This window comes from Erythranthe guttata, chromosome 4, assembly GCF_056151865.1.
Source record: "Erythranthe guttata isolate IM_541 chromosome 4, IM_541, whole genome shotgun sequence".
NCBI classification, from domain to species: domain Eukaryota; kingdom Viridiplantae; phylum Streptophyta; class Magnoliopsida; order Lamiales; family Phrymaceae; genus Erythranthe; species Erythranthe guttata.
In genome coordinates, this window is record NC_142536.1 from 18982039 (window position 1) to 19006552 (window position 24514).

A 24514-nucleotide genomic window follows, 5' to 3' on the forward strand; every position below is an offset into this window, starting at 1 on the left:
CAACATCAATTAAATGTTGGTTATGTGAATAACCCTTTATATACACACTTAAGTGAATAGTGTAACCCAGGATCTATTCACTAAATGTGTCTAGGTACAAAGTCAAAATATATTTTAGAACAAATTAAAGTGAGAAACAAACATAATTACGTTTTTCAACGTACCTCATATGTAAACTGCAATTATAATGATTTATCTTAAGATGTACTAGTCAAATTAGCACTTAGTCTTTTCTGCCTTAATTAATTATTCTTCGTGTGAACGGTCAAAGTTTTATTCTTTATGTTTTACAACAAACCTTATATAGACCATTCACGTAGAAAAATAAATTAAACCATATTCACTTTCAAGTCAGCGAAACCACACTAACGGAAGTGATATACCTCAAAATGAGATTAGACTATTACTTAATGTGCTCATTTATGTTCCTTTTCTATATACCTTATTTAAACAATAGATATCAAAATCTAATTTGTTGTAACTTTATTGTTTTAAAATAAAACGTATCCTTACTATCTTTAAGGAACCTTCTAGTACGTCGCCCCTACTTAAACCTTATGCCCCAAAAAAAATATTTAAAATAGATGCACCTAATGATCTTAAATTTTATAATTAGAACGGTGATATAGTCTAGGTTCTTCTATTGTTCTATCCAAAATAAAAATAAATTAAGATCTATGCACCATAATAAATAATAATAATAAAAAATATTTGTGCAATGAAGCACAAATGTGTTATAGACAAATAATGTGTAAGCAGATAAATAAATTACATAGAGAACGCAAATAAAATCAATATGCTCACATTATGATCCAAAGTTTGACTTTAAAAACTTTAAATAATTATGGAATACATCTCAAGATGCCTAGCACAACATTAATATCAAGCCGAAGGGACAATAATATTAACTGTAAGTGGCACTCTTGTTGTAGTAATCAAACATTGATAGTAAATCCTGTCAAATAATAAGTCCATCGAGGGATGCAACTATCATTCACATGGAGCCCAACAACCATCACATATTTATTACCACATATGCATATGTGGTTCGGCCAAATATCAACATACCGAGGGGTATAGTTAAATATTCGCATGAATTCACATACACACAATCATCTTGACATTCTCAATAAGCTAACTTACACAGAGAGGTCACGAGGGTGGCTTCATGCTTCAATTAGTTCTTTTAAATGTCAGACAAACTTAATAACAAGTCATTAGATGCACCCGAAAAATTATTCAAAAGATTAAAGTCGTTGTTAAACGCTAAGGCTCTAATGACATCACCTAAGCGCTAACAGGCTGTATCCAACACTAAGGTTGTCTCACTGTATTGTTTTCGAATCAAACTCAGTAATATAGTTTATTCATAAAAATGAGTATGAATTGACAACATCAAATCCATCTTCATTTTGAATATGAGCCAAAAAATGATGTGGGGCTCACAATTCAATCTTATTTAGATTTAGTGGCCAAAATAAACTTTTAACCAATAAATCTAACCTTATATGGATTGGAACTAAATTAATAAACTTATAATTAGACTTAAATAAAAGCCGTGAGTCAAATATCGGAAAAGTCAATCCTTATTTAGTTAATAATAACCAATATCCATATTTTGACTTTGTATCCTTAATTTTTACCCATTACTCAAAATTTTAAGTCTAAACGGCATAAACTTTATCATCTGAAAATTCCCAAAGTAATCCTTATAAAACCGAATTTGAAATTCCAAATGAATTTCACTTTATTGACCAAACAAAACTTTTAAATGAATTTAAAAGAATTTACATATTAGTTCGGTCCCTCAAAATAATTGAAATATTTAAACGGCCCCAAAACCTTAAATCAACTTTTTTTTTTTTTTTTTTAAATTGCCCTTGCCCCAAATCCAGAAGATCTTACAACTTAAAGGACTGAATTGAAATTTCAAAAGTAATTTTAGGATCAAAATATATTTTCTGAAAATATATCACAGTTTTTGAGAGAAACTTCAAAACTGGGGACTGAAATGCACTTTTTGAAAGCTTGAGGGCTGTAATACAGATTTTTTATTATTTCAAATCGACCCCGGCACAAAATCAAGAATAACCAAAATATGGGCCAAATTGAAATATTTGAAATTACAGAAACCCTAAATCTGGGGTTAAATTGTAATTTCCCAAAAGTCCATTCTACCAAATTTTCTTTCTTCAGACCCGCCGCCACCACCGCCGAAAACACACAACTCACAGTCTCTCTCCGTCGGCCAATAAAGATCCCTTATTAGCGAATCCCCGCCGCTAAGAATTGCGAAGGACAATGACTTGCGTTCGCTATATTGGCCGCCGGAAACGGGAAGAAGATGGTGGTGTGAGTCATGGTTGTCGCCGCGGAGAATCACAGCCGAATGGCCGCCGTCTTCTCGTGGCTGAACTGTATTTTAGAGGACCTAAAATTTGCTGTGGTGGTGTTGGTATGGTGGTGGTGGAACCATAGGGGGGACTTATTTTAAATTATTGCAGCGGTGATACCGAAGGATGGCTCGGCCGGAAAACCAAATCAGCCGCCATTCATATACCGTTGCAAATTGGAATTTCAGACTTTTATCGTGAACCTTATTTCTTTAATCTTAATTCAATTCATGAGAACTGACTGAACCATAAAACTTATATCCAAAACGGAATCAATCAATAACAATACAACAATTTCAAATAATTGAATTGTAAATCAGATTTGGATTCGCTAAGGAGAGGAAAAATCAGATATGCACCACAGTAATTAAATCGTATTTCAGATTCAATAATAGCCCTAATTTCAGATTCAATGTCTGACCAAAACTTTTAGATCTTAATTCAGAATTACATAACACAATTATGGATTCAGATTTCGACAACAATTTACATAATCAAATCCATAAAATCATAGCTCATATAAGACCTAAATTCCCGATGATTCAATACATGGTGGCTCTGATACCACTTGTTAGATAATTTATCGCACATACATACGAATCCCAAGAACCAACATGCTTGAATCAACGAGAATTAAACACAAACATAAACACGGAAGCGTACCTTACATCATGGAATCGAATCTTCGAATCTCCACTGGATTTGGGACGGGTCTTCCAAAGAATCCGCAGTTCCTTAATTATCTCTCTAACGATGGATTTTAGAAGAGATGGAATGGTTGCGTTTCTTTGGGGACCACGACCCTTTATATAACTGTAGACTCCAGTTATTTTATAATTGTGATTCAGCCCCATCAATAAATCACAACTAAGCCCTAATTGTCTCTACACATTAGGCCCATAATTATAGTTTAATACCCATAAGTCCAACCCAATAACATTTATTAGATCACAATTAATTTGGACTTTCTTTAAGATAGCCATACACATTTACGTCACATATGTGAGCCCACATAATTATTGAAATAATTCCAACACGTACCTCCTCCGAAACCAAATGAGCTACACCCATGCGGGTACTTCCCTATATTTCTGTTGATATATTTAAAAACATCACCATAAGGCAAGAAATCATATGCAATTATCAGTGATTATTAATACTTGAAATTATAATCCTTAAAATTTGTATATAGCATATGCATTGTGGAAGGCAAGTGTTTCGTCAGGGGCACCCCCTCTCTTTTCTTTTCTTTTTTTACAATTATATATGTATATTTAATTAATTACATTTCTACTGTACTCGTATAACTTTTAACAATTTAGTTTTATAGGCCGAAGTTACATAAATGAGTTGTAATAGTGGATTAAGTAGTGCACATGTGTTTTCATAGTAATATTAGATTAGTGTATTAAGTGGGTAAATCCATATGTTGACTATGAACCGTGAAACCTATAAATTTATAAGCACATGAAGGAAATTGATATGAAGTTTTTACAGATTAATTATCTTCCTTTGTCGTCTCTTAATTCTTCTCCTAATTCATATATCTCAATTTCTTCTTAACTTTTAAATTATATTTCTTTGCTGATCAAGTTACTGTTAGGAAAATAATATTTCCCATGATTCCGAAACAAATCACAGCAATCAAAGATTGTTATCCTCCCATAATTATGGGCAGATGGAAGAAGAATGAAGAAATCAGTGGCAGCTAAAATGCTATTAACACAGCCGTAATTTTAGACTCTTACTATATATGTATATTATAATATCTTTAGATAGTGGAATATCTTGTATATAAATAGTGGTTGTATCTCTCGTGAAATAATCAAGAAAGAAGAATAATAATCTTCATCACTTATATGCTATTCTCCAAAACTTCTCATGGTATCATCGAGCCAAACCGCAAGCCTTGAAATCATGTCTTCCGCAACAAACACCAATGAACCTCAGCTTACCATCCAATCATTCCACCAATATTCCAGTCTTATTTCAATAAAACTAAGTACCACTAATTATCTTATGTGGCGTTCTCAAATCACGCCTTTAGTTCGCAGTTTAGGTGTATTTCATCATCTCGAAAGTGATGAAATTCCAACTGAAGAAATGAAAAACGACGAAGGAAAGACGAGCCCAAATCCAGTTTATGCAGCATGGATCGTCAATGATGGCCTGCTTCTTTCATGGCTTTGTGGAACCATGAATGAAGAGATGTTATCATCAATCTTTGATGCAGAAACGGCTCCTCAACTCTGGAAATCGCTTGAAGAACAACTTCTCCCGATTACGATCGAGAAAGAAGGAAACATGAAAAACATGTTCATGACCATCAAAAAGGGCTCACGATCCCTAAATGAGTACCTAAAATAATTTAAGTGGATATAAGACAATCTTACTGCTATCAAAAAGCCAGTAAGTGATCTTGATAAAGTTTTCAGATTTGCAAATGGTCTTGGACCCAAATATGAAAATTTTCGGCTAGCTATGTTGACAAAGCCTCCGTATCCAGCATTTAGCCAATTTGTATTGGCACTTCAAGGGCATGAACAATCCTTAGAGGCATTACGAGATGAAGAAAAAATGTTTATCGAACATGAACAAGCCTTCTACAGTCACCGTGAACGTGGTCGAGGAAGCCGTGGAGGACGATTCAATTCGAGTGGTCGAGGATTTACTCCTGCCGGACGCTACAACACTCAGCTCGAGAGGCAAAAATTTTACGCGAATCGTCCACAATCTAATAACAACAGCCGCAATGGTCAAATGAAAGATGGAGATGTGGAACCGACACACCACATCGATCTCTCGTACTTCAAACAAAAACGAGAAAATTATTTGTCAGATTTGCCAAAAACCGAATCACAAAGCTATTGATTGTTGGCACAGATTTGATTACTCGTATCAAACTACAGACCTGCCTCAAGCTCTCGCAGCCATGAACATCAGTGATAACCAATCATTTTATATCGACTCGGGCGCTACCTCTCACATGACAAATGATGCAGGTAAACTTTCTTCTCCAAAACCTTACTTGGGTCAAGATGTTATTTACGTTGGAAATGGTGAGTGTTTGCCTATTTCTCACACTGGTGATGCATATATTAATACAGAAGAAGGAAAATTGAAGTTAAAAGATGTTCTTGTAGTTCCTGATTTGAAAAAGAATTTATTATTTGTGGGAAAATTTACTTCTGATAATATTTGTACTTTTGAATTCTCGACTAATGACTTTGTTGTTAAGGATCGTCAGCAAAGGATAATAGCAAGAGGGCATAAAAGAGGACATCTCTATGCTCAAGATGATATCTCTCAACAGGCTCTAAGTGCAATAAGAAAAGGCGGTTCTTCTTCAACATTATGGCATCAACGACTCGGGCATCCAAATTCAAAGATCCTTTTCATCTTAAAGGAAAAGAAAATTATTAATATTACAGATTGGGTGACTAAATCATCTATATGTACTAGTTGTCAAATGGGAAAAAGTTGCAAATTGCCTTTTCAACTATCAAATAAAATCTCAATAAATCCTCTTGAAAAGATACATTGTGATCTTTGGGGTCCGGCACCTTTACATTCAAATCAAGGTTGTCGATTTTATGTTATTTTTGTCGATGATCATTCAAGATTCACATGGTTTTACCCTTTAAAACGAAAATCTGATTTTTTTGATTGTTTTTCAAAATTTCAAAAATTAGTGCAAAACCAATTTGATAGACGGGTTAAGATTTTTCAATGTGATGGTGGAGGCGAATTCAATTCAAAGATTTTCCATGATCATATTCAAAATAGTGGAATTGAACTACACGTCTCATGTCCGGGAACTCCGGAACAAAATGGAGTGGCAGAAAGGAAGCATCGACATATAGTAGAAACTGGACTAACTATGCTTTTTCATGCTAATATGCCATTGTCTCTTTGGGTTGAATGTTTTTCTAGTGCAGTATATCTCATTAACAGAATGCCATCCTCGACGTTACAAAATGAAAGTCCGTATTACAAGCTTTACAAACGACATCCAGATTATAGTGGCTTGCGGGTGTTGGGATGTCAATGTTTTCCATCATTGCGACACCGTGGAGGATCTAAGTTCATGAAGAAAACATACCCATGTGCATTTATTGGGTACAGCCCCATTCATAAAGGATATCGATGTCTTGAGCCAAAAACGAAACAAGTCTACATCTCACGGCATGTTGTCTTTAATGAAGAAATTTTCCCATATAGACCAGCACGTGAAACCCCTATATCATCCAAGTTGGTGGTGACCGAGTTTCCTTCTTTCGATGAATGGATCAACTCAAGGGACTCAACTGATCAAAATATATCGCTAAACTCATCCGGTATGGATAATTCTATTCCCAAGAATATAGATTGTTCTAATTCCATTATTTGTGCAGATTTACACAATGCTACAAGTTCCCCACTCACAAATGATGAACAGACTATTCAAAGAAATCAAGATTCATTTCTCGACAACGCCGATCCACAAGAATTGAATACTTCAAATATTAATAACTCGATGGATAGTGAATATAGTATCGATAATACTCCTACACCATCAACTCCATCGGTTGAAGACTCAGACATGGGACTTTCTCCTAGCAATCAAGATTCATTTATCGACAACGCCGAACAACCAGAATTGAATAATTTCGATATTAATAACTCAATGGATAGTGAAGATATTATTGATACTCCTACACCACCCAATCCATTTGTTGAAGACTCAGACATGGGACTTTCTCCAATCTCACCCACTATTACAAATTTGCAACAAGATGTTATTGATCAGAGGCCTATTCGAGAACGCCGTCCACCAATTTATCTCAATGATTATTGTCTTCTTGCTTCCACTGCCACTGAACCTAAGACCTTAAAATCAGCTCTTAAGGACTCACGTTGGCTCACGGCTATGGAAGAGGAATTACGTGCTCTTCACGACAACCATACATGGGACTTGGTTACAAGACCACCTGATGTCAATGTGGTTGGTTCAAAATGGGTATATAGAATCAAATACCGGGAAGATGGAACAATCGATCGTTTCAAAGCTCGTTTAGTGGCAAAGAGATTTACTCAAATACCCGGACTTGATTACGAGGAAACATTCAGCCCAGTAATCAAACCAATTAACAACAATTCGATTAGTTATCGCACTATCTCTATCTCTCAATTGGAATATGCGTCAACTTGATGTCAAGAATGCGTTCTTACACGGCAATCTTAAAGAAACTGTTTACATGGAACAACCCCCGGGATTCATTAATAATGACTTGCCGAATCATGTTTGTTTGCTTAAAAAGTCTTTATACGGCTTAAAACAAGCACCACGCGCATGGTTCGACCGTCTTTCACAATACCTACTTCATCTTGGTTTCTACTGCAGCAAGGCTGACTCGTCTTTGTTCATATCTCGTGATGGTGAGCTAATAATTATTTTTCTTATTTATGTTGATGATGTTCTTGTTGCAGGAAACAATAACTCTTTTATGAGCACTCTTATTAATAAGTTGGGTCAAGAATTCTCCATAAAAGATCTTGGTCCATTGCACTATTTTCTCGGCGTGGAGATCAAACCTTTTTCTGGTGGAGTTTTTCTATCTCAAGCCAAGTATATATCAGACATTCTTTCAAGAACAAAAATGCTTGAAAGTTCACCTATTTCAACCCCGGTAATTCTCAAAGACAAAGAATTGGCTGGTGAAGACCCCGTCGATATGTCTACCTATCGAAGCATTGTCGGTGCTTTACAATATTTGACATTCACCCGACCAGACATCTCTCATGCCGTCAATCGTGCTTGTCAACACTTAAACAATCCAACTATTATTCACATGAAGGTTGTCAAAAGAATACTACGATACTTAAAAGGCACACAACATTTTGGCCTTCAATATCTCCATCAAAGTCCGATCTCGCTTTATGGTTTTAGTGATGCTGATTGGGCAGGTTGTCCAATAACACGGCGCAGCACCACTGGTTTTTGCATTTATCTTGGTGCCAACTGTATCTCATCAAGTTCCAAGAAACAACCAACTGTGTCGCGCTCAAGTTCCGAAGCAGAGTATAGGTCCATGGCCACCACAACCGCTGAGTTAACATGGATTACTTTTTTGTTGCGTGATATTGGTGTTTCTCTCTTTTCGGCACCTCAACTTTTCTGTGACAATGTCAGTGCACTTCACATGACTGTTAATCCAATGTTTCATGCACGCTCTAAACACATAGAGTTGGATTACCATTTTGTTCGAGAAAAGGTCGCCATGGGTACACTCATCACTCGTTATATTCCATCATCCTCTCAACCAGCTGATATATTTACGAAACCATTAACCAAGGCTCCCTTTTTACATTTACGCGGCAAGTTGGGTGTTCATTCTCATTCCCGCTCCAACTTGAGGGGGCATGTTAAGGAAAATAATATTTCCCATGATTCCGAAACAAATCACAGCAATCAAAGATTGTTATCCTCCCATAATTATGGGCAGATGGAAGAAGAATGAAGAAATCAGTGGCAGCTAAAATGCTATTAACACAGCCGTAATTTTAGACTCTTACTATATATGTATATTATAATATCTTTAGATAGTGGAATATCTTGTATATAAATAGTGGTTGTATCTCTCGTGAAATAATCAAGAAAGAAGAATAATAATCTTCATCACTTATATGCTATTCTCCAAAACTTCTCAGTTACCACGTAACAAAACCTTGATTTCGCCACCGGGCGTATGTACATTCAAGATTTTACTAGTCTTTTGTCTACCTAATTTCCACATAAAGGAATTAGTTTGTTTCAGATAGACTCTATAGAAGATTGATAATAAATAAATTAATTAAAAGAAAAGAAAAGAAAAAAAAGATCTCCGATGGTGGAAATTAAAAAAGAAGAAGAAAATAAATTAATTTCAAGTTCTTACAGAACCGTACGTAAGAAATATTGGACGCGCAGGCAAGTGCCGGTTTCACCGCCAATCGGGCTTTTGAGATCCTACACCGGGTGAAATACACCGGGTAGATCTTTACCGTTCATATACACACAAACATACACACACCCACATTGGTATGTGTAGATCAACGGTAAAAAATCACCCGGTGTAACCTTCACCGGGTGTAGGATAGATAAAACCCCGCCAATCGCATGCATGTTGCATGCAAGATCTAAATATTTAATAATTAATTAATTAATATATGCTAACCAACTACATTACAAATAATCAAATAAATGTTATATTAATTCAGAAGCATTAATTGATAGATATATAGTCAATCCACTTGGTAGTGATAGGTATCTTTCCAAATGAAATCCGTACTTATGGAGTACTTATATATATATATATATATATATATATATATATATATATACATATTATTTTTTATTTTTTTTATTTTTTGTTTAAAAAAAAGTATTTATCTTCTTTTTTGGTTTTTTTCTTTAAGATTATTTTATTTGTCAGGTATATAAATCGACTACGATATTAATCAATTAAAACATAATCGTTGAGAAATCGAGAACTAAAATTGTAGTTGAATAACGAAATTGACTACTGAAAATAACAAAAAAAAAAACGTAATGTACTTGTCAATGAAACTAAACACAATTCAATAGAAGAATATAAATCCAAACAATGATAAACAACCACAAAAAATACAAAACAACTACAATTTTTTTTTAAATAAACATATACGAAAATTGTTATTGATTTAAACAATGTTTTTTTACTAATTAGAAGAAAAAAAAAATACCTCTCACATGAATTTTACCAAACGAGGAGAGTGTAATGCTAATTTTTCCCAGTAATAAACACAATAGTAAGGATTTTATATATTATTTTTTTAATTACCGACATTTACCTAAATATTTGGTCTTCATACCGAAATATTAGGAGGAATGCAACATTAAAAAAAAAAAAAAAAAAAAAAAAGAAATTAGATAAAATAGTTTGGTTCATGCCGGAATGCTGGCACTAACACTATAAATACCAGACCATCTCACCCCTTCCAACACCACAATCACTTCTTCTTCTTCTTCCTCCTTTCTTCCGCTTCCGCCATTGTTATATATATCTATATATATACATACACGATATCAACATATCAATTATGGCTGATATAAATGGAAGCATGAGTGCTAACAAATTCGATCTGCCAGTAGATTCAGAGCACAAGGCGAAAACCCTAAAAATATTATCGTTCAAGCAGCCCCACATGAGATCCTTCCACCTAGCCTGGATCTCCTTCTTCACCTGCTTCGTCTCCACCTTCGCCGCCGCGCCGCTCGTCCCGATCATCCGCGACAACCTGAACCTCACCCGGTCCGACATCGGCAACGCCGGCGTGGCCTCCGTCTCCGGCAGCATCGCCTCCCGCCTCATCATGGGCGTAATCTGCGACCTCATCGGCCCCCGCTACGGCTGCGCCTTCCTCAACCTCCTCACCGCCCCCGTCGTCTTCTCCGTCGCCTTCATCTCCTCCGCCCAGGGTTACATAGCCGTCAGATTCATGATCGGATTCTCCCTCGCCACCTTCGTCTCCTGCCAGTACTGGACCAGCGTCATGTTCACCAGCTCCATCATCGGAACTGTCAACGGCGTCGCCGGCGGGTGGGGTGACATGGGCGGCGGCGTCACCCAGCTTTTGATGCCGTTTCTCTTCCACATGATCACCATCTACGGCGGCGCTACCCCTTTCACCGCCTGGAGGATCGCCTTCTTCATACCTGGTTGGCTGCATATTATTATCGGAGTTATGGTGTTGGCTCTCGGCCAAGATTTTCCAGATGGCAACCTCGGGGCCCTCCAGAAGAGTGGTGACGTGGCAAAGGACAAGTTCTCTAAGGTAATTAATTACTCTTAATTAAGACTTAATCTCTCTCTTAGTATAAATTAATTACTGATTAAATTTAATGACGATTATTATGTAATTACAGGTGTTGAAGCATGCTGTCACGAACTATAGAACATGGGTTTTTTTCCTACTGTACGGATTCTCCATGGGAGTTGAGCTCTGCATAAACAACGTTATTGCTGAATATTTCTACGACAGGTTCAACCTGAAGCTACACACCGCCGGAATCATCGCCGCCACCTTCGGCATGGCCAACTTCGCCGCCCGCCCACTCGGCGGCTACGCATCCGACGTGGCATCCAAAAAATTCGGAATGAGGGGCCGCCTCTGGGTACTCTGGATAGTCCAAACCCTAGGAGGAGTCTTCTGCATCTGGCTCGGCCGAGCCAACTCACTCTCGGTAGCAATCGCCTCCATGATTCTGTTCTCCATAGGGGCCCAGGCCGCCTGTGGGGCCACCTACGGAATCATCCCTTTCGTTTCTAGAAGGTCGTTGGGTCTGATATCCGGACTCACCGGCGCCGGAGGAAACTTCGGCGGCGGATTGACCCAGCTCATATTCTTCTCCACCACCAGATTCTCGACGGCGAGTGGGCTCACTTACATGGGTGCCATGGCCGTTGCCTGTACTATTCCGGTGGCGGTTGTACACTTCCCGCAGTGGGGGAGCATGTTTCTGCCGCCGTCGAAGAAGGGCGGCGGTTGCACGGAGGAGAGTTACTACTCGTCGGAGTGGAATGAGGAAGAGAGGATGAAGGGTTTGCACCACGGCAGCGTTAAGTTTGCCGAGAACAGCAGATCGGAGCGTGGGAGCAGACATGAGATTGCCGCCGCCGTCACTCCGCCGGGGTATAACTCAACCCCGGCCCATGTTGTTTAATTAATTAGTATAAAAATATATATTGTGTATTGTACTGAATTAAATATTGAGCCTTGTATTAATTATTATTATAGTGTATATGCATAAAGAATAACTATTATATATAGTTTTATGAATAATTAATGTGTATCTTTTTCTACTTATATATATATTATTTATAATATGATATTAAATTATGATGAAATTAAAGATTATATACACGAATTGAAGTATTTTTATTTTTCTTTCTTAGATGACTTGTCCACTATCATTGATCATGTAACAAATTGGTATTTATATGATTTAATTTTCAAACTCATTTCCATGTTTCATACTTTAGGAAGGTTGAAATTGGAATAGTTTATTCAGCCTCATATGTAGACCAAATATATTTGCTTCTAAAAAACAAAATAGAAAATAAATCATAAATCATATTCATTAATTATGTGCACGAAAAAGTATATCAAATATTGCTATATGTTTGGAAAATGGTTTTAAGTAAACACATCAAAGAATTTTTAGGCATCTATGAGTGTCTATGTATGTACAAAGTAAATTTCAACTCATTAACGTATTTGCGTTTCAAAAACGTTTGCCCGACACTAAAGGACACTTACCGAACACCTTATATTTAAATGGGCCATTTTACAAATTTTTAAATATTTGTGTTAGTTCACGGGACTATTTACATAAATTTTAATTATGAATTACAAATTGAAAGTTCATAATAGTATTTATTTTAAATATATTTGTATCAAAATATATAAAAAGAATCTATATATAAATACAAACTTATATATGTTTAATAGTATATTTACAAATATACTCATATACTTCTAATATTTATATGTTTTCCCTAAGTTCTTGTATCCATATTTCTGGGACATGTCGTTTTCCCGTGTCCGTTTTCTCGTAGATCAAGTGAAAGCTGATTTAAATTTTTTTAATCAATTAAGCATATTTAAAATTTTGAATTGGGAGAGAAAAAAAAACGGAAAAGAAAATTGAAATTAAAACCCTTTGAAATTGAAAAGAAAAAAGTACTTATCGATGATGCTTAATTCAAAGTGTGGAGGTCCTTATCGGTAATTAATTTAGGTAGGAGTGGTTGCCTGTCCGTACCTATGACAAATAAGACGTCCGTACTTATTAATAAATAAATGTATATTATTAAAATAATTATTAGTCCACTCTAGTTTTGACTTTCATGCATAAATACAAATCTCACGATCTTTCCTCTCACTTTCATCACGGCAATCTACGGTTCAAAATTTTCTTCCTTAATATTTTTTTAATTTTTTTTTGGACAATATTTTTTTATTTTAATTTCTTAAAATTCCAATATTAAAATTTCTAGTTGTGTTTTCCGAAATTGGAATTATACAGGGGATTCTATGTTAATTCAATCGGACTGTATACCTCTTTCGAGTTATGATTAGGTACTATTTTCGATTTTTAAATCTTTGACATAGTTCTAATAATCAAGGATTTTTGACCCGATGAAATACATCAGTTGATTTTGCAACATAAATCTATATCAATAACTGCCCATTAAACATACATATACACGTGAATATGTAATCAATTGTAGATAATAATCCAATAAAATTCACCTGTCTTCTACGCACTAATATACCGAACGGGGTGTTAATTTTTATGTTACTAACTTTGTATGAATGAATATAATAATAGATTTGGTGTATTTTGGAATCTGCAATATATAACAAAATAAACCATTTTGTTAGTAGATATTTTGTTTGAATTGTATTTTCTATAGTTTGTTAAAAATAATAGAAGTTCTCAATTTTTGTCGGCTATTTGCTTTATTTTAGTCGTATCAACGTGGTTTAATTAATTAACTTTGTTGACCAAGGTTTAAAGAAACCTTTGTTGACCAACCAGTATTAAGGGATGGTATTAAATTAAAATCAAACCTGTCACACCTCTGTCATACATGATGATAGAAATCGACAACATGGAAGAAATTTTGTATTTTCCTTGTAATAAATAATTTTATATAAATCAAGTAAATGGAGAGAGTAACAAATTGATCTAGACTCTTAAGCCGTAGCCATTATATTTATACGTAATATTATCATTTCCACCACAAATATAAAAAAAGAAATTACGGCCATTCTCTGAAATAAAGTCAGATTACGGAAAAGACTCATCATGTTTGAATAATTATAAATTTCCTCATCAACTACGTATTTCTTTATAAGTTCATTCACGCAGTGTCAAATTTAGTGGAATCTTTTAGATTATGCGGAATATTCTTCAGTTTCTACCCATTTTACTGTATTCGATCGAGGACCAGAATTAGAATAAAAAAAATGATATGGTAGTGATAAAATGAAGGTACAACCGTACTTGATAGAAACTTATATATATTCAACGGTTCATTTAATTTAAATATCTCAATAAAATATTTTGAATTTCATTAGGTTTGACTTTCAAGGTAGCCAGCTCAGGGCATCACCACCATTCTTATCTCTCTCTCTAGATCTGATCATATCATGTATAGAGCTAGAGAGATAAGGTATCAAGTCTCAACAAATAAAGTCAAACTATTGATAAGTCAACCAAGGTACTTTACATATGGAGTATTGCACACACAATTGAGCACCAAACACGGCCCAAACATCGCTCCTAACGTAAATTAACAATGTGTATGTGTGCTTAGTTAATCAGATCTATGATCAAAATTTAACCGATGCAAACAACCAAGTGTACGGTGCAATATCTAACTCACCGATGCCCAGTTGCCCATGTGCCGGTTTCAACGCTAATCCCATATTTGGTGCAAGATCTCGCTAACGACGTATGCAAATTGCACACCAACCACATTACAGAAACGTGTTATATTAATTAGAAGCATTAAGTAATTAAGAGATATATTCTACAAAATGTATTAGTGAGATAGCCTTTCAAATGAGATCCGTACTTATGGAGTATTTTTCAAGTGATTATTGTAAATATCTTAGTCACCTGCACATGTATTGTCTGCTAAATCTTGACTTTCACGAACTTGCCACTAGCTCTCTTGCATAATGTTAATTGCAATTAGTTGTTAATTAAGTGATTAACTAGCTAGAGGGTTATAAGATAATTATGAGATCGATGTGATTCATAAATCTCATTAATGAACTCTATAATAATAAACAACAAAAATTGAAAGGGTACAGCTTTAATATATGAACATAAAGTTTGTAATATCTTTTGACTTGGTTCCATTTCTTGATAAACATTCATTATGATCTTGTCATTTTTGAAGCTATTGATTTTTCCATCTCTGGATTTTAGTTCAATATCAGAGTGGGTGGAAATCGGATGGATCGAAACTCATTCCAGTTCCTTTTAAAAAGGGACAATTTTCGGACAAAAACTATGATATTTTCGATAATTCAATTTAATTCAAAGAATGCTTTCAGCGAATGTGTTTATATTATGCTACACTGGATAGACCTTTATCATTCATATATTACACACACAAACACACACACTAGTGTGTGTCGATCGACGGTAAAATTTCATCCGGTATTACGGCTTCACCAGATATAGCATAAAAATAAGGGTAAATTGCAACCATCCCCTAAGGTATGGTCAATTTACGAAAAAAAATCCTCTTGTTTGGATAATTACATTTAATCCCCTCAACTATGATTTTTTCTTACACCTCCACCCTTATGGTGTCAAATTCAACATAATCATATAGATCGCGTGGAATGTGCTCTAGTTTGTAATCGTTTTCTGTAAAAATACAGTTTCTGATGCACCACAATCTGATATATACAAGTCGAAAAATACATATTATGATCATCTTGCTTCAAAATGTGGAGTTTGAATTGGATAAAGCGGGTACAAAAGTGATAATATTCCATATAATTTCAAAAATTCCACTAAAATTGAAACCGCAGGGATGAACGTGTAAAAACATTTATAGTTGAGGGGTTGTTATAATTACCCATACAAGAGAGGGTTTTGTAATTTAACCATATCTCAGGGGTGATTGTAATTTACCCTAAAAATAACCCCGCGAGGGTCCATATTGCTCATTTATGAGCTCAACCTTTTGTATGGGCTTGCAAAGCCCAGCCCGTTTAGGTAGGCCCGTAGGAAGAATATAAGACCAAATGCTGGCCCAAATTCCGGCCCAACGTAATGTCATTTAATTCTGGTGAAATTGCCCAAAAAATTATTATTAAAGCATGACAAAGAACTTTAATGTAAACTCATAAATGAAACTGAACCCTCAAATTGATGTTCCTTTTATCTCCCACCCAATAACAATTCAATTTCGAACAAACTATTCCACAGCAGAACCTCGATAAATTAACAAATCTAGTTAAATAATAATTTTTTCTAGCCCCAACTCCGTAAAAACATATTAAATTATTAGTTTGATAATTAAATATTTCACTAAATTAATAAAATTTTACTAGCCCCTGCTATATTAATTTATAGAGATTTAATTGTACTATTAAAAACAAAAAGAATTAACTGAGTGCAGATAGATCTTATTAGTTGGGTTTATTCAATTCAATGTAACCGAAATGTAATTGCCAAATTAAATTCACAGTTATATGGATACAGAAAATAAAAACCCACCAAGAAAATACAGTTTGGCTATTTAATATCCATAAATGGAATTTATTTAAATTAAATATCCTCATATTAACTACATTCGCCAACTTCTTACTGAATGAACAAACAAAAAACCCATCAAATTAAATAAATTATTACGTAAATATTTAATTATACGCAATTTCTCAACCACTAAAACTAACACACGTAATATGCATATATTATCAGTAAACAACTCTCTGCAGATAATAAAAATAAACAGCTGTCATATATGGTTTTACATTAAATGTGATTCATTTCCAGTAGGGTTTCTCTTTAATAGTTGCTTTAGCCACATTGAAATAGGTTAAATATATTTTGCACCCCTAAAGTATAGCATATGTAACACTTGCACCCTTAAAGTATCTTTGTATAGCACTTAGTCCCTTCAAGTTTCAATTGTTACACTTTTCCCCTCAAGCACTGTTTAGTTTTTCCAATATTTAATTTTAAATCATGATATATTGTACCATTTAAATTGATTTAATTTATTGATTTTTTTTTATTATTATTACATCCAATAAAAATGGAGATATATTAAGGTATATTATATTTTAATTTTTATGATACAAAATAAATTATGTGGATAAGTGTTCTAAATAATATTTTAAGGAGGTAAGTGTTACACATGCTATACTTCAGGATGCAGTGTATTTAACCCGTTGAAATTTTATGAGATAAATAATAAGTTGTCACATATAAATGTATTTGAAATTTTTGCTACAAAATATTATTATTTAGAGAGATAGTTAAGAGAAGCACGTGTGCAAAAAGGCAAAAATAAATAGATATGGGATGAAAATTAAAACATCGGCTATGAAAAATCATTGTGGGCTCCAAATACATCATATTCTTTATAAATGCAATTTTCACCAATTTTTATAAATGCAATTTTCTTGTATTTAATTATGAGCACCTCCCGCCCAATTGATATAATTTAATTTACTGATTTTTTCAGAAACTCACGAGCATTCTCACCTTCCACTAATCCACCTTTCTTCTCTTGTCAAAATAATGTCTTTTTTTCTTTTTATAGAATTTTTTTCCTAGTAATATTTTTATCCTGATATTTAATTTCCACAATTTTATATAAATTCGCTAAAACGACTCCGAGAACATTTCCTCCGAAGTCCAAACACCGAAAAACATAACTATATCTCTTAGAAACTCCTGGTCTCGATACTTAAACAACCCATCAGAAGAATAAATTATCGAGCAAATTCGCACATTATACGTTTTTGGATGTTAATCGTGACAAAGCTATTTGATAGTTGGTATAATCAAGAATTTAAATTGACCTTACAAAATGGCCTACAACAGACGCACTCAAAGAAATTCGAACCCCCTACTTCTTCCACGCATAAACAAAAAAGTCGAAATTACTAGAGGCTAAAGCCTAATTAATGTATATGTTAAAGGTGTGAGATATGAATTAAATGCTATACGTATACATTCATACATACATACACACCAATCAGCAAATGCAAATATCTGCCGGTAGCTGCTCACGGGCCTATTTAAAGTAACATACATTCATCTCCTTCTCCTCATCAAATAATTTATATAAACCCCTCTTCAAATATTCTTACATTCATTTAGAAAAAGAACAAAAAAAATTTAAACTCATCAAATATCAAATGTCAACCCCTATTATAATTTGGGTTCATTTTATTCTACTAATCTTGTCACCCATGCAGAAAGCAATGGGGAGGCACTATCCAATACTACCGAGTGCGCCTTCTACTGCACTTCCATCGGTTTCGAAAACCGGAGATTTCGCTACGTTGAAACCATCTGATTCGGATCACAAGAAAAGAGTTTTTCGACAGAGGGATATCAAGAATTGCATGCCGAAAGGGTCCCGTCGTTCGTCTGCGCCTAGTCGGTACGTGAACTATCATGCCCTCGGTTCGTTGAGGTGCTCTACCGGCAGACAACCTTAGCCATTTTTTTTTTGTTTCTGATTCGTTAAGGTTTATCTATGTATATGCTTTATTTAGTTATGGTGTCCGATCGAGGGCGGTTTTGGAAGAAGAGTGAGATGAGTTACTTATGTATTCGTATTTCTATTTATGGTTTTCGCCTAGAAAACTATTTAACTACCGTGTATTTTTTTTTTCTCGACGCACAATAATTTGCTCGATTGAGTACATATTTTTATAATTTTGTCATGTCTTGCTACAATTAGGTATTATTGCGAGATTAAGTTTATTTTTTTATGAGTTCCAACCAAAATGTTAGGGTAGTTACATTTTAATTTATGTCATCGTATGATTAACTCATGTTCGAATCGTCTTAAATACAGTTCACTTACGGTAAATATTCATTTTGAAACAAAAATATTTATGCATTTGACGACACAATTGTAAATATTTTATTTTTAGAAAAAAAAAAAAAAAATTTATATTCGACAACATATATACGAACTTGCAGTGTCCAAATCAAAATGCTGTTAATTACTCCACCTATATAAAACATTTAACAACCTGCAGAAAGTCACAGATTAATTGAGGGTCACCCAGTTTATCATTTACAACAAATGTACAGCTGAAGAAGTTGCCAGCTGCATTTACTATCAAGAGTTCCACTCTTAAATAAACCATTTCTGTCGGGCAAATTTAATTTTAACCACTATACAACTTTGCGAATATAAATCGAATATGGAATTTCAAATCTCCCAAATTCATCGAGAAATCACCGTGGTATACGAAATACTCTACTTCATCCTGTCATTTTATTTGCTGCTTTAGCAATAATTCTTTAGCAAGGTATTACAAAAACAGAGTGACTTGTTGCTGTTTTGAAAATAATTCAAGTGATAATTGCATTTAAAAATTTCACGTGTAAAACACCACCTGGCAGACTGTATATATGTGTGTCTGTGTGCATATATATATATATATATATATATATATATATGTGTGTGTGTGTGTGTGTTTGTGTGTGTGTCAGTGTGCCCAGCCCGTGAACAAAGAGAGAAACATGAAAAGACAAGAAAACATTAAAAAGTGTCACAGTTTAAGGATGCCAACAAAAGAGATTATAAGTTTATCCAGCAAATCCCAAGATGTCTAAAATAAATATTTTAACATTAATTAAGAAATATAAAAAAAACCAAGAGCATAAATAATCCAGCCATTTCTGGAGACTAGTTAATTAGTGCATAAACTGAAACAGGGGGAGGTGGTTCAAAAGTAATAAAATAAAAGCCACCTCAAACATCTAACTATACAAATCATCTTCATCAGCAGCTCCTCCGGCAGAGGCTGCAAACGGGTCGGATCCAGTTGTAGCTCCGCCTGCTGACTCAGCAAAACGGAACTCAGTTCCAAACCCTCGTGACTGCTGCAATGTTTGTGCAAAGGCCTGGTATTTGCGTATGTCTGCGTCGCTCACACTTCTACGCGCGTATTTCATTGACTCCTCGAAATGTGCGGGCTTTATTTCCGAAAATTCGTCTTCAAGGTCTTCATCCATGGAGTCGGGATTATCCTTCTTTTTCCTCTCCTTTTCTATGTCCTGAAAATAAGCAGTGTTGAGCATTATTATTATTGTTATTATTATTAATGCCCCTCGGATCCTATAATCTATCATCAAAAACAAATATAGCATCAAGCAAAACAAACGGTTTGAGTCTTACAGGAACAGCAATCTAAAATTCAATCAATTTCGACTAGATCTTGCTTTTGCTCAATACTGCCCTTAGTACTGAGATCTTGAAGATGGTTGAAGGCAGTTAAAATTCCCAGTATATATACTGTGTGCAGTTATGTTGTGAATTGTGCTCGCTTGACATGTTCATCGTGAATTTAAATGTGAAAAGAATCAAAGTTTAAAAGCATATTTTGGAGCTCACTAAAAATCTCTTTCCATTTTCATGATCATGGATCTATATTTGGTGCTTTGTTGTTTTTACGTCATCAATCAGATCAATTTCGAATTTATAAACATATAAAAGTTTAAAAGAGAAGAATAAATAAGGTAGAGAAAAAGGACGTACTTTCTCAATGTTCTCTCGAATAGCATATTTGCAAGCCCTCTGACAAATTTCTGTGATATCTGCTCCACTGAATCCTTGAGTATACTTAGCAAGTGCTCGCAGATCAATATCTCTGGAAAGTGGTGATTTTCGGAGGCAGGCTTTGAAGATCTGGTGGCGTGAGTCTTCATCAGGCAGTGGAATATATATCAACTGATCGAGACGACCTGGACGTAAAAGTGCCGGGTCGATAATATCAGGTCTGTTAGTAGCTCCGATTATGAAAACAGTCTTTTTGGCATTCATTCCATCCATTTCAGTCAGAAGTTGATTCAGAACTCTGTCGGCGGCACCACCAGCATCTCCGACACTGCTTCCTCTCTGTGTTTATTCAGATATATAAAAATAAAGATGGTGTTATAGCCTAAATCAAACGTTTCACTTAACATAAATATTAGTTAAAATGAATTTAAATTCATCGAACCTGTGTAGCAATAGAGTCGAGCTCATCAAAGAAGAGAACACAGGGAGCAGACTGTCTAGCCTTGTCGAATATCTCACGAACATTTGCTTCACTCTCTCCAAACCACATAGTGAGCAACTCGGGTCCTTTGATACTGATGAAGTTGGCTTGACATTCGTTTGCAATTGCTTTGGCGAGTAGGGTTTTACCACATCCAGGTGGACCGTAGAATAGAACACCCTTTGAAGGTGACATGCCAAATTTCTCAAACTTCTCTGGATGTTCCACAGGGTATTGAACAGTCTACAATACAGTAAAGAAATCGTTAACAATCACGTTTGAACAAAACTAACACAAAGAATCGACTAGGTCGAAGAATCCTTAAGACTTTGCTTTACCTCTTGAAGTTCTCTCTTGACGTTTTCCAGCCCTCCAATATCTTCCCAGGAGACATTTGGCACTTCAACAACCTGTTCGTCATAATCAGAATATGTTAACCAAGTTATTGCAAAAAGATTAATGCAGCATTGCAGCCAAGAAATACACTTACCGTCTCCCTCAAAGCAGAAGGATTGCTTGTTCCAAGAGCAGTGTGGAAATGCTCGTTGCTAACAGCCATGGAGTTTAGTATCTCAGCATCAATAGTATCGTCTTCCAAATCAATAACATCCATTTTCTCTCTGATGCACTGAAGAGCAGCTTCAGTGCAGAGCGCTGCCAGGTCAGCACCGACATATCCATGTGTGTCTTTCGATATTCTTTCCAAATCAACCTGCAAAACAATAGAAATTTCATTAATAAAGAATTTAAAGGAAATTGTATTTGTTATTGCAAATTCCCAAGAGAATGTGGAAGACTTACATCCTCAGAGAGTTTCATGTTCTTGGTATGAATACGTAGAACCTCAAGGCGCCCAACTTCATCAGGAACACCAATGTCTATTTCTCTATCGAACCTACCAAACCTTCTAAGAGCTGGGTCAATGCTGTTGGGCCGATTAGTCGCCCCCATAACAATGACGTGTGCACGAGATTTCAAACCATCCATGAGGGTCAACAGCTGCGAAACAATCCTCCTTTCAACTTCACCGTGAGTCTTCTCTCTCTTGGGTGCTATTGAATCGATTTCGTCGATAAAAATAATCGAAGGGGCATTCTTCTCAGCTTCCTCAAATGCTTTCCTCAAATTGCTCTCACTCTCTCCGGCCAATTTGGACATAATTTCAGGCCCGTTGATCAGAAAGAAGAAAGCACCGGTTTCGTTAGCAACAGCTCTTGCAATCAAGGTTTTTCCAGAACCTGGAGGGCCGTAGAGTAAAATTCCTTTGGGCGGTTTCACACCGATCGATTTGAAAAGCTGAGGATGCCTTAGAGGCAATTCGACCAGTTCACGAATCTGAGCCATCTGTCTTCTAACACCACCCACATCATCATAACCAACCTCGTCCAACCTGTCTTCATCTTCTCTCCTCACTGGTTCCCCTTCGCAGAAAATCTCAGTGTCGGGGGCGACAACACAATACTCACCAGGGTCAGTTTCAATGACTTTAAATTCGACACTCCTCATTCCTCCTCTGACAAGAAAATGGTCACCCTTCCTCAGTGGGCGATATGCTTCGAGAAAGTAGGCTGCACAGATAATATCAACGAAAAAAAAGTTAAAATATTAGCCAAGTGCTTGAACTTTGAACCGTTATGTAGCGGGGGGTGTGAAAGAAAGTGAAACATGTTTTAAGGGCTTACGTTTTAGATATACATCGAAAAGATCCCCAGTGAGACCTTCGATTGTGTCATCCAAGGGCAATATGTGGACACGTTTTCCGTATTTCACGTCTGGGCACTGATGCACAGATACAACATCGCCAAGACGAACCCTCAAATTAGTCCTCACAACCTTGTTCATACGAATCTTCGCCTCTTCACAAGTTTCATCAGCAAGGGCAATGCACACTGTGTCCTTTCTTTTCTTACCCTGAAAACCATCAAGACAAAGATGCTCAGAGATCGACTCCACCAAAATTAAATCCTTTTAGTTTGTGAATATTCAAAACCCCATAAAGTATTCAGTATTTGAATGAATCAATAATTAATAAACTAATTAAACAAATAACAATATAAACTGCCCCTCCACTTTGTTCCTAGAACAAACTCAGATTTACAGAGTACTTCAGCCTCAAATCAGTAAGCAAGTACAGTAACTATCTACCAACCCATCTATGAATACAGTTTCACAATTAAAAAAATCTTCAATAAAAAAACAAACCCTAACCCCTTCTCCACATAATTGAACGAAAAAAAAAAGGACAAATTCCCGAAATTAAAAAGGTAAACAACCAAAAAGGAAAAGTAGAAAACCTTAATCAAAATAGTGTCACCACGGAAAAGCTGGAGCTTCTCCATAGTGGCCGGATGGATGGCGACGACTGAGTTGTCATCGTTGACAGCCTCATCAACAACCAATCGGTTCGCAGCCTTCTTCCTCTCCAAGATCGCCGTCGAGAAGTCCTTCTTCCCTCCTTTCCTGTTCAAAATCAACAGAAAAACAGTCAGATTTCCGGCGATTAATTCCCCCAAAATTAAGCAATTAAACAAAAAAACAACAGCGATTCCGTCGGCCGAAAGTAGAATTAAACAAGGTTGTACTTACGGATCAGATGATTCCGGTTGGTTGCTCATGTTGTCGGTGATCTGAGAGAATCGAAGGTCGGGGAATAAATACTATGATGTTTTTTTGGGGGTTTGGGAGAAAAAAAGATGAAGAAATAGTGATAAAAGGGGCAGAAGGTAGTAGATATATATCAGACGAGAGAGGGTTTGGTGTGTATGTATATTTGACGGTAAACGTGTATATATATATACGGATTTTAACCACTCAAACTTTCCGTCTAACTATTAGAATCCTACTAGTATATCTACTAGAATCCTACTAGTATTAGTATTAGGTAAAAAACTAAAAATTCCACTTTTTGACTTGTTAAGTTAATAAGTGGAATCTCTAAGATAAATAAAATTAAAAAAAATATATATATATATATAAATATGGTTATTTTTAAATATGAAGATGTGTTAGAAATTAATAAAAATAAATATTACGAGTAATACATTACAATAAAAGAATTCCTCGACTATTTTTATATGGTAAACGAATTTCCCCAAAAAATAGGGGTGCTCGTCAACTTTACAAATCGGTCGAATAAAAATTATGGCACCTATTGAATATTGAAATGAAGAAATTTTATTTTTTTATATTATTAGTATTAGTTTTTAAACAATAATTTAATGTTTGCTCGAATTTAAAAAAAAAAATTTACTTATAATTAGATTTATTTTAAATTTTATGAAGGATTTGGGGTG

At 35.3% G+C, this 24514-nt stretch overlaps 3 protein-coding genes across 3 annotated transcripts; 2 read left to right on the forward strand and 1 right to left on the reverse strand.

Annotated features, from left to right (window-relative positions):
- Positions 1-4712: 4712 nt before the first annotated feature.
- LOC148771343 (uncharacterized) lies at positions 4713-7510 on the forward strand. The gene is given in 4 exon segments (XM_088817601.1): positions 4713-5168; positions 5218-5395; positions 6332-7392; positions 7451-7510. Coding segments are annotated over 4 exon segments (1755 nt in total).
- Positions 7511-10393: 2883 nt separating this feature from the next.
- Positions 10394-12236, forward strand: LOC105950630 (high affinity nitrate transporter 2.4). Its single transcript, XM_012973998.2, has 2 exons — positions 10394-11228; positions 11320-12236. The coding sequence occupies exons 1-2, from the start codon at positions 10494-10496 to the stop codon at positions 12115-12117; spliced, it is 1533 nt and encodes a 510-aa protein (XP_012829452.2). The 5' UTR covers positions 10394-10493; the 3' UTR covers positions 12118-12236.
- Positions 12237-19736: 7500 nt separating this feature from the next.
- On the reverse strand, positions 19737-24057 carry LOC105949100 (cell division cycle protein 48 homolog). The gene is made up of 9 exons (XM_012972372.2): positions 23808-24057; positions 23516-23681; positions 22904-23132; positions 22023-22789; positions 21712-21933; positions 21560-21631; positions 21183-21464; positions 20720-21079; positions 19737-20238 (listed from the first exon to the last, which is right to left on the reverse strand). Exons 1-9 carry the CDS (start codon positions 23834-23836, stop codon positions 19942-19944), a joined length of 2424 nt encoding a protein of 807 aa, XP_012827826.2. The 5' UTR covers positions 23837-24057; the 3' UTR covers positions 19737-19941.
- Between the last annotated feature and the right edge of the window lie 457 nt (positions 24058-24514).

What these genes read in the sequence shown, in the direction of transcription:
- LOC105949100 (XM_012972372.2), bottom strand. Translation starts at nt 23,836, where the DNA reads ATGAGCAACCAACCGGAATCATCTGATCC. An exon ending in CTTCTGCTTTGAGGGAGACG is followed by an intron (nt 21,632 to 21,711) that starts GTAAGTGTATTT and finishes TATGACGAACAG; the next exon opens with GTTGTTGAAGTGCCAAATGT. An exon ending in TCAAGAGAGAACTTCAAGAG is followed by an intron (nt 21,465 to 21,559) that starts GTAAAGCAAAGT and finishes ACTGTATTGTAG; the next exon opens with ACTGTTCAATACCCTGTGGA.
- LOC105950630 (XM_012973998.2), top strand. Translation starts at nt 10,494, where the DNA reads ATGGCTGATATAAATGGAAGCATGAGTGCTAACAAATTCGATCTGCCA. An exon ending in CAAAGGACAAGTTCTCTAAG is followed by an intron (nt 11,229 to 11,319) that starts GTAATTAATTAC and finishes ATGTAATTACAG; the next exon opens with GTGTTGAAGCATGCTGTCAC.